General features: G+C 39.2%; 1 protein-coding gene across 1 annotated transcript; it reads left to right on the top strand.

The window, feature by feature from the left end:
- The first annotated feature begins 935 nt into the window (after nucleotides 1-935).
- On the top strand, nucleotides 936-1,625 carry LOC108944194 (uncharacterized mitochondrial protein AtMg00860-like). Its single transcript, XM_018768982.1, has one exon. The coding sequence runs from the start codon at nucleotides 936-938 to the stop codon at nucleotides 1,623-1,625; it is 690 nt and encodes a 229-aa protein (XP_018624498.1).
- The last annotated feature ends 8,819 nt before the right edge of the window (nucleotides 1,626-10,444 follow it).

Raw genomic sequence — 10,444 nt, 5'->3', positions numbered from 1 at the left:
CGGGAACCAATGCTGGTATCCATAAGAAGAAGGACCCTTGCCCAATCGCCAAGAAAAGGGAAAAGAAGGCGAATGAGAGGACTCATCTTAATTAAGAGAGGAACTTAATGTTCGTCGACATAAAGATAAAATGGAAGCCCATTCGGGCGATGATAGACACAGGTGGAGCACCTCAGCCTAGTTGTAGGAAAGGGCACAGGCCATGTGATGGCTATCAACTCACCCCTTCAGCCAGTGGGTGGAATAGCCAAAGAAGTACCAGTGAAGCTTGGCCCTTATGAAGGAAAATTCAACCTTCGCGTGGTGATCATAGATGACTTCGAGTTGATAGTGGGGTTGGGATTCCTAAGGCAAAACTACACCATGCCCGTACCGTATGCAGACATGCTAATGATGATGCGAACAAATGGGGCCAAGCCTTGCATTATCCCGTGCATGCCCATAAAGATGGCCGCTGAGAACATCTCGGCCTTGCAGTTGAAGAAGGGGGTCAAAAGACATGAACCTACGTTGATGGCTACCCTCTAAATTGAAGATATAGAACGCTCCTCGCGTCCCATGAAGGAGCTGCTACTGGAATTTGAAGACATCATGCCACAAGACATGCCAAAGCATCTCCCGCTAGGCAAACTGTGGACCATGAGATTGAGTTGGTGTCGGGTGCAAAGCCACCTGCCTGGGGACCGTAAAGAATATCACAACCACAACTCAATGAACTTCGGAGACAATTGACGGAAATGCTAGACACGGGTATCATCGTACCCTCAAAATCCCCATACCCTGCGCTATTGCAAAAGAAACATGATGGAAGTTTATGACTCTGTGTGGATTATCGGGCTCTAAACAAAATCACCATGAAGAACACGTACCCTATTCTTTTAATGGAAGACTTGTTTAATAGACTGGGCGGTGCGACGGTGTTATTCAAAATAGACATGAGGACATGTTATTGGCAAGTTCAGATTGCAAAGGGTGATGAACACAAGACGACCTGCATGACAAGATATGGGTCGTACGACTTCTTGGTTATGCTATTAAGTTTGACTAATGCACCAGCCACATTTTGCACCCTGATGAACCAAGTCTTCCAAGAATACATTGACGAATTCGTGGTGGTCTACTTGGATGACATTGTGGTAAATAGCCAGACATTAGAAGAACACCTGGAGCACTTGCGGAAGGTCTTAGCCCAATTGTGGGAGCACGAATTATATGCGAAGCTATCTAAGTGCTCCTTTGCTCAGAAACAAATTGATTTCCTCGGATATGTCATCAAGGAATGCGGGATCAAGATAGACCAACAGAAGATTCAGGCCATCACATATTGGTCGCCGCCTAAGGATATCCACACCTTGAGGTCGTTCCTTGGCCTATGCAACTTGTATCGACCATTTATGAAGAATCATTTCCTCATTGGAGTGCCACTGATAGAACTGCTCAAGATGGCCACACCCTGGGATTGGGGACCCAGACGAGCAGAGGCCTTCAACGCATTGAAAAAGGCTATGTCTAGTAGCCCCGTCATGGCCCTCCCTGATTTGGCCAAGCCATTCAAGGTACAAACGGATGCCTTTGACTATGCCCTTGCTGGAGTCTTGCTACAAGATGGGCATCCCGTACCGTAGGAGAGCCGAAAACTGCAGGATACAGAGCGGCGCTATGCTAGCCACAAGAAAGAATTATTGGTTGTCGTTTATTGATTACGCCTTTGGAGGCATTATCTACTGGGAGCCCCATTCGTGGTTAAGACAGACAACATAATTGTTAGACATTTCATGACCCGGCCAAAGTTGAATGGTCTACAGGCCAGGTGGCAGGAACTCCTAGCGAAATTTCACTTCAACCTGGAGTACCGAAGTGGGAAGACTAATCATGTTGCTGATGCGCTCAGTCGGTGGACTGATCTAGCCTCGGTGTGCCTACTCTCCACCCTAAAGGGAGCCAAGTAACCACCACCATAAAAGACAAGATACAGGACCTACTCATCAAGGATCCTGATGCACAGTATTCGATTGATTTGGTAGGATAGGGCAAGACTCGCCAGTTCTACATAAAAGATCATTTCCCAAAAATGAAAGGGAACCGAATTTATGTTCTTAAAGGAGGAGATCTACGAAGGGAACTTCTGGCGGAATGGCATGATACTTTGTGGGCCGGTCATCGCAGTGAAGAACGCACCATGGCATTGATTCGTTGTGCATATTATTAGCCTCAACTGGCCGATGACGTCACTCAATTTGTGAAGACTTGTCTAGTATGCCAGAAGGATAAGTCGGACCGCTTGACGCAAGCAAAACTCTTAGAACTACTAGCTGTCCCAAAAAGACCTTGGGAAAGCATTTCCCTAGACTTCATCACCGGATTGCCCAAGGCCGGAGATCTCACAACCATTCTTTAAAGCCAGCTTGATGAATAACTCTTCATTTTTCCATAAAGGATTGTCACATTTGGTTAAGAATTCAATGTGAGATTCTACATAGGAGTGTTGTGTGATTTGTGAATGCTATCCCATTGGCTTTGATCTGGAGTTTGTCCTGCAAAATCATGTAAATGTCAAAATCAATAACCAAATCCTTACCTGGGACATGTGACCTAATGAATTCTATCTTGTACTTTTGTCCTGGGAAGAATTCAATGGTGATCGAGTGCTTGGTAATAACGGTTGTGGTCAGAATTCCATTAGAGGCAGTGTCAAAATTCTTGAAGTATGACACCCACTACTCATCTGGAATGACTGCATGATAATGTGTGAGGACTATGCTCCCGTGTAAAATAAAAGCTATGACATCTGTTGGTTTATCCCACTTGGATGCATAGACTTTGAATTTTACTTGCGGGATCACCCTGATGTTGTGGATCTCTTCCCATGTATTGGTTTGTACCACTTTGATGCATATACTTTGATTTCTGCTTGCGAGATCACCATGATGCTATGGATCTTTTCTTTCACATGTGCCTTTGGTTATGAAATTAAGTAATGATCATCACCATATTCCTCATAAAAATTCAAGGAAAAGAGCATCTCTTCTGTGGGCTCATCTTCAAGTGAGAAAACAAATTCAAGATAGTCATCATCACTAAAATGAACGCTTGTGTAATCTGTAATTTCAAAGAGAATTCTAATAGTCTATTTGGACTGCGGGCAGTTTCACGCAAAATTTCCTATTTTGTTACAAATAAAACATGCTCTATTTCTCCTTGCACTGCCCGACCTTCTCCTTCTTAAGTATTTTATTTTCCTTCTTAAACTAGAAATGTCGCCTGAGAATTTAGGTAACCCAAATCTTTTGAACTTCTTCCTTGGCGCCTGGCATGAGCAATGTTTCTTTCCTGTGATTAAAATCTGACCTAGCACAAGCTCTATCAAGTGATGGATCATTCTTCATTATTTGTTTTGTTGTGGCAGAATCATATCTCCGTTCTGGAATGGGCTTATCAGTCTTCCTATCTTGATCGTCGTCAACTTTGGAGACATCTGGCTCCCTGGGCTGATTCATGAAAATAGAAGAAAGTTCTTCTTATGAGGAATATTGGCAGGAATCAGTACTTACCTTAGAACTATCCTCATGTACTACCCTTATTTAATTACATAGTACAACTGGTGTAAAACAAGTACAGCTAACATAAAAGTTTTACAATGTAAGACCCTTATTTGGCTAATAGACAAAACATAAAAGCATGATAAAGAACTAGAAAACAAATTGCATGGCCTTATATTTTAGAATTAGTTTTGAGAAGACATGGATGTTGGCAAAGTAACCCATGAATAGTATTTGCCTGGCATTGATTTAGGATAAATTTATTGCTTGACATGGATGATTTTTCTTTTATGACATAAGGGGCCCTTGAATAGTATTTGGATTGCATAGAACTTGGGGAAATTTATGGCTTGACATGGATAGGAATATTAATCGATATACTTGGATTTTATGGATTAAAGTGGCTAAAAAGTGAAAAACTTGTGCAGAGTGTTTTTTTTTCATAGTAATTTCTTGTGGGGTAGAGTGGTGAAAAGGATAAAAAAGGTGTGCATACTTTTATTTATTCAAATGGGTACTTACCTAGGGGGTTAAGAGGTGAAAATAATTTTAGACACGTGCAGTTTTTAGTTTAGAAAAAAGGGGGATTATGGAAGGGAAGTTGGCTAAAAAGGTTTAGAAGACTTACGCAAATTATTTCTTGGCTCATGATTATGCATTACGCTAGTCTTTTAACCCTTCTAGCCTTCACTTTTTAGCTCTTGTGAAATTTTAATTTGTGTGCTAATGATATTCTTCTATATTTCCTGTTCTTTTAACTTTCTTCTTCAGCGACGAAGCACCGATATTCCCCATTTAAATTGATCTTAGCAATTTTTGCTGGATAAATGCCATAGGTGTCTGGTGAGTCTTCAAGCATTTCGTTTTATCCCATAAGTGATTTTTTAACATTTTTCCAATGGAGGTGGGTGGATGAATAATTCAAACTTCCTTCCTCACCTGGCCATATCTCCTCTCGAAGGCTCTTATTTTGCTGAAAAATGAGCCTATGAGATCCAGCGTGCTCCTTTTCCATTGCTATGACTGTGACTGGATAATGAAACAAAAAGGACATCGTAGGCATCACCTTTATAGTTCTTTTGATCACACTAAATGGCGTGTGGAACATAAATATTTTGACTCCACAAGAATGAAAATGATGAACCTAATATTTTTGAGGCTTGAACCACAACAAAAATATTTTTAGGAAAGGTTCGAGATTGTTAAAGTCTCAAAAATCAATATGCTCACAATATGTGCCAAAATCTGAAAGCATCTAATTTCAATCTTTCACGAGTGAAACCACATAGCTAGGACATCTTAATATTGGGGTGAAATCATATATTGGCTAGAGAAAATGAACAATTTGCTATGAGCTAGACATGTTTCTACCATAATAACTCTCAAGCTGCCATACCAAGCCACTTCATGGGAAACTACAATACTAGGAACAAAGTGAGCGACTTACTACAGAATGATCTAAGTGGACATGAAATTCATATAGAGATGGGCCAACAAATAGATCTTCCTATGACGAATTTGTGAAAATCTCAAATTTCCCAGAAACATTTTTGCGGACAAGTCACCCCTTTCAATTGACATGTACACATATGATAGGCACTGAGATATGCTATAATGTTACTACACAGTGAAAAGGATTCATGATAATATTCACAAAGGAGTAAAGTGATTGTTTAAACCATAGGAGCCACATACACCGGAGAGAAAAATAATGGCTCAAGAAGAATCTCAACACTAGGCCACTATACATTGGATTTGATACCACATAGGTAAACTTTATGACGGTGCATGCATAAGCATAAGTGAGCAGATGTTATCCATTTGAATAAGAAGGTCCTATAAGAAATTTATCAGGTATAGCCCTTTGTTGAGAACTTGGGGAAATAAATGGGTAGTATTATCCTAGGGTTATAACTCACTTCAAGGAAATAATTATAGAGCTCAATTCCACAATATGTTGTAAATAAGTGAATTTGTGATAGAGTGGCTTCACGAATAATGCATCTCATTCAGAAAGTAAGTACATGGAATGTTTTGTGATTCAGCGTCTTGTTAAGACCATATTTATGTACATATACAACAAGGAAAAATTATACATGTTCATAATGATGTACTAAGGAGTGACTTACTTGATGACTTTAGGTTGATAGGACAGTACCTTAACTGATGCCCCTTGATTCCATATCCATAACATATATTGGTATTATAGTGACATAACCCCCGAATGACATCTCCTACATTTCAAGCAACTAGTATGAGGTCCGCTAAGCTGACTCGCTCCACTGACCTGATATTTACCCTTTTTGCATAAGTCATAAGAATACCTCTTATCTTTCCTCCAGGCCTTCACATCATGAGTAAAAATCTTTGTAACAGCTTTCTGTACAGGCCTTGCGAATTTCCCAAGCTTGCCACCCTTAACAGACTCCTGAGCATACTCACAACACGCCGCAAAATGTTCCCGCCCTCATATCGGGCAGACCGGTCTATTTCACTACCATAACATATTTCAAGATTCATCCAACATGTCCCCAAGTGGCGCTTCTTACAAATATAGCATTCTGGCTTAATGGAACAAACAAACCTCTTTCGTTTCATAGGTGTTTTCACCACATGATCTGGTGGCGTGGTCAGAAAAATGGAGACAAGGACATTTTCTCCTAGCAACTGGTTCTTTCATCCCCTCATCGCTAGCTCGAACTCATGGATTACTCATATGGAAAATGAGACATGACGAGGAAATTAGCTTCCTACCTTGAGCTATAACTCACGATCTGGAGTACCAAAGAAGTGTGAAATTCTCAAATTTTCGAGTAGCCTCCTCATTATAGATGTGGTTGGCAACACACCGATAAGAAGAACTCTACTAGATGTGGCTCCAAGACATCCTAGGACACTTTAAAACCTGGCTCTGATACCAAGTTTGTCATGCCCCGAAATCGAGGAGCGCAACTGGCGCTCAATGGAATGAACCCGGCCGAGCAAGCCTATTCGATTTCCTTTTACCCAAACCCATCCATGAATAAAGTGGAGGTGTACTCCATTAATCAAACATTGAAAATATTTCATTAGCAACTCCCATTTCATTTCCATTAGCAGCTTCATTTATAATTTCCAAATTATTACATGTTTATGGATATAATGAAAAACTTATTTTCCAAAGACCAACATCTCTAGTTCGATTCCCAACATCAAATACCACCCACAACCTATCTACTGAGCCTCTAAGTGCAACAGAAGTGAAGAATGGAAGTGTCGGCGACAAGACCCCGGCTATACTTCATAGTACAAAATACAATGCAAGATGACTTAAAGCCTGGAATAGTGTAGGGCTCAGCAAAACCTACTGAATAGAGAGTGACTTCTAATGAGGACGAAAGTTGCTCGCTGATGAACCACATGCATCCATAGAAGATGCAGTGCCCCGTCAACTGTCCTCTTTCAAAATAGAATGCCAACATAAAAGGGAAAACCATGGAAACAACAATCAACAATCAAGGATATCCAATTTCCAAGTTAAGACATATAAATTTCAAAAATATGAAGATAGTATTATTTTTTGTTGTGAGATCTTTAGCACCGATATACCATTATTCACAATATCATCGTTCAAATACCAATGTTCGCAATATGAATACCACCATACTTTTAGCACGGAGTCCGATCATGACCCGATCGTCTAGGCCATCTCATCCGAGACATCGACCACAATCACAATTTCAATTACAATTTCAAGCATAATCACCACCATGTGTGCGACATTGGCGTCCGATCATGACCCAATCGACTAGACAATCTCACCACAATGCCATGCAAATCAAGATCATCCTTTAATATCAATAATCTCATCCCAACTAAGGGGAAGTAATTTTACACATCAATCTCATCCCAATTATGGGGAATAATCACAATTCACTCCTACACCGGCATGTATAGTTTTGGGGTTAGATTATTTCAACCTACCCTTCCTCCGTGACTATCGATACTCCCAAAACATTTTTGGTTTGCACACAAAGTTAACATAAATACAAATATATTTACCTCATCATCTTTCACATTGTATAAATCTTCATTAGTACTTTCAACCAATCACAATAGCAATATTCCCTTGGCTCTTTTGACCATTCACAAGATTCATTATTCAAGGCACGGTGACCGTATTTGATATTCCACACTTTCGTATCATCCCTATCATGTATCATCATCATAAATATCAACAAATATAATATTCCGAAAATCACAACTTTAAGTTCATTAGTAATGAAGACTTTAAACATATATAAATGGTTGGCAATCGAAGCACAATTTAAAATCATAAGCGAGTAACACATCATTTACTATTGAAACACTTTTCCACAAAAATGGCAAAACACAATTTCCACCCAAGAATATGTAAGAAGACAAAACACATTGAAACTACTTACAAAGCATAACATTAGTTAAAACATCCACATATGGGCATCCGCAATTCACTTATTCCTCTTCCAACCATCTTTATAGATTATCAATAATAAGACATTTTCAATCAAGACTTTAGATACACATATGAGCAATTAAGAGTCTTAAGCATATTGAGTTTTTCTCACACAGTTTGGCATACTAGCTTTCATTTGAAACACGACTCAAAGCCATAACATTTTAACACACATATCATTCTTGAACACATTCACGAAGGATAACATAATGTGATAGGAACATTCACAACACATTTTGAATACATAATTCTCGTCACTTTGCTTACTCAGGACGATAGAATTTATTGGGAACAACTCGGAACATGAGAATAAGGAACTTGAACCAACCATACTTGAAACTTACGGAAACAACATGGAATTAAATTCTAAGAGAGTGGTTCAACCAACATACCTCGCTTTGAACTTTCCTTAAATTACTACAATGTTTCGGAAATCCTAGGAACTTCAACCTAATTAGAAACATAACAAAAGTGAACCATAATTAGGAAGATATTGTTGGTCTCGGCTTATTCGAGTATTTTATCAAACACTAGGTGTGCAAATTGGTTACAAGGTTCTTCCACAAGATTTATTTCACTTCACAACCCAATCCTTACTTATTTGAGCTCAAACATATTCCCACAAACCTTATTAGTACATGCATGTATAAATAATACTCTTACACCCAAGAATCATACTCCCCATCACCCATCGTTTACCCCAAACTAGAAATTGAAGACTAGGGTTTGATCCTTACCTCTTGAGTGAAGATCTTGTGAGATTTCCTTATTGAATTTCCAAGCTTGGATAAGATCTTTATGAAAAAAGCACTTGAGCTTTTTCCTCTCTCTAGAACACTCTCACTTCTCTCTAAAAATATCAAGTTTTTGTCTTCTAAATGAGCTCCAAAGGCTATTTATCAAAATGGGGTCGGGTTATAAAAATAGGAAAATGAACTCTCTGAACTCAGATCTACGGTCGCAGAATGGACTACAGATCGGGTATGCGGTCTGCACAATGGACCGCAAAACTAGTGCCCAAAACTGGGCTAAACTGGTCAGTTCTGCGACCATTCTGCGGTCGCAGAATTGGCCGCATAATCACATTCTGCCAGCCTTTGGTAATTTTGTTATATCTTATTATAGGTGTGTCCAAATAACAAACGGTTTGAGGAGTTAGAAACTAGACTCGAAGGTCTTTCATTTGGAAGTTTGTTCATCACATAACTCCTTATATATAAGTAGATATGCTTGTCCAAATTTTGGTCTTGTGCGTACTCATTTCGAACTTTAGTCTATCATGTAATTTCCAACTTGACTTACACTTAGGGCTCTCCTTAGAACCCGCATCACTTATAATATGCCTCGTATACTTATTATCATAGCAAATTTATATCCATCACATTTATAGTCCTCGTCTACGCACAAAATAATATAATTAGCACACATCAACTTTCTTAATAGGGCTTAAGTACTTCAAATTTATCCGGGGTGCTACACAACAACCCAAACCTATAACTGTTCATGCTTTTCTATCAAACCCATCAACTCATATATCATGAACTTAGAGTCTATAATCATTAATCCAATGCTACAATCAATTAGAGGGTGAACGTTCAATCATCTTTAATTCGAGTTCTAGGGATTCTTTTCTCAACAACAATGTCTCAATCGAATACCTAATGGTTTGAATGGTTTACCCATATTAATAAGGTGTTGGTGAATTGAAATAAGCTTAGAATCAACATTAGAACTTACTTTGGATGATGGAGAGACCTTGGAGGAAGTTGGGTTCTCCAGATCTTCCCTTTCTATAGAATATTTATGGGTATGGGTATGGGGAACAAGATAGGGCTTTAACAACGACCCTTCAGGTGCGCGCCCATGCACCTGAGGCCCCAACCGTGCAACTGAATGTGTAGCAATGGTGGTGGCACTGCAACAAGTGCGCTGCCATGCACGTGATGGTTGAGCACTTAGGTGAGCATGAAGAATGCGCATTGTCCAGTAAAAACATGTAAATTATTACACGGAGATCTGTTCGGGCATTTGAAAGGACTACAAATATAGTGTTTTATGTTTTCTTGAATTCCTAACAGATTTTCACTTGATCAGGCTAGAAGATAGACCTTCCATAAACTTTATCAATTTTGTTGAATCTTATGTACGTCACTCTGTGTACTCATTTTACACATTCATACCTAATCCGAATATATGGAGTGTTACATGAAAATTTAGCAAAGGAAGGTAATATCTTTGGGAAGAGAATATACTTGGGAGGAAGAGAAGTGACTTGAGAACTTATGGTTGTCTGGGGAACAAAGTGATCCATTTTTGTGAGGTTTATTTTTTCTCTTAAAGACACCATCTCTTTCTTCTACTACTGGAAGAAATGGAAAAGAAAAGTATCCGGCGGACAAATATCGCACTGCAAGCTTGCTAAATTATGCTC

The sequence above is a fragment of the Nicotiana tomentosiformis genome, unplaced genomic scaffold (assembly GCF_000390325.3).
Source record: "Nicotiana tomentosiformis unplaced genomic scaffold, ASM39032v3 Un00003, whole genome shotgun sequence".
Classification (NCBI taxonomy): Eukaryota; Viridiplantae; Streptophyta; class Magnoliopsida; order Solanales; family Solanaceae; genus Nicotiana; species Nicotiana tomentosiformis.
The sequence above is the reverse complement of the archived record's forward strand: the minus strand, read 5'-3'. Positions and strand labels throughout refer to the sequence as shown.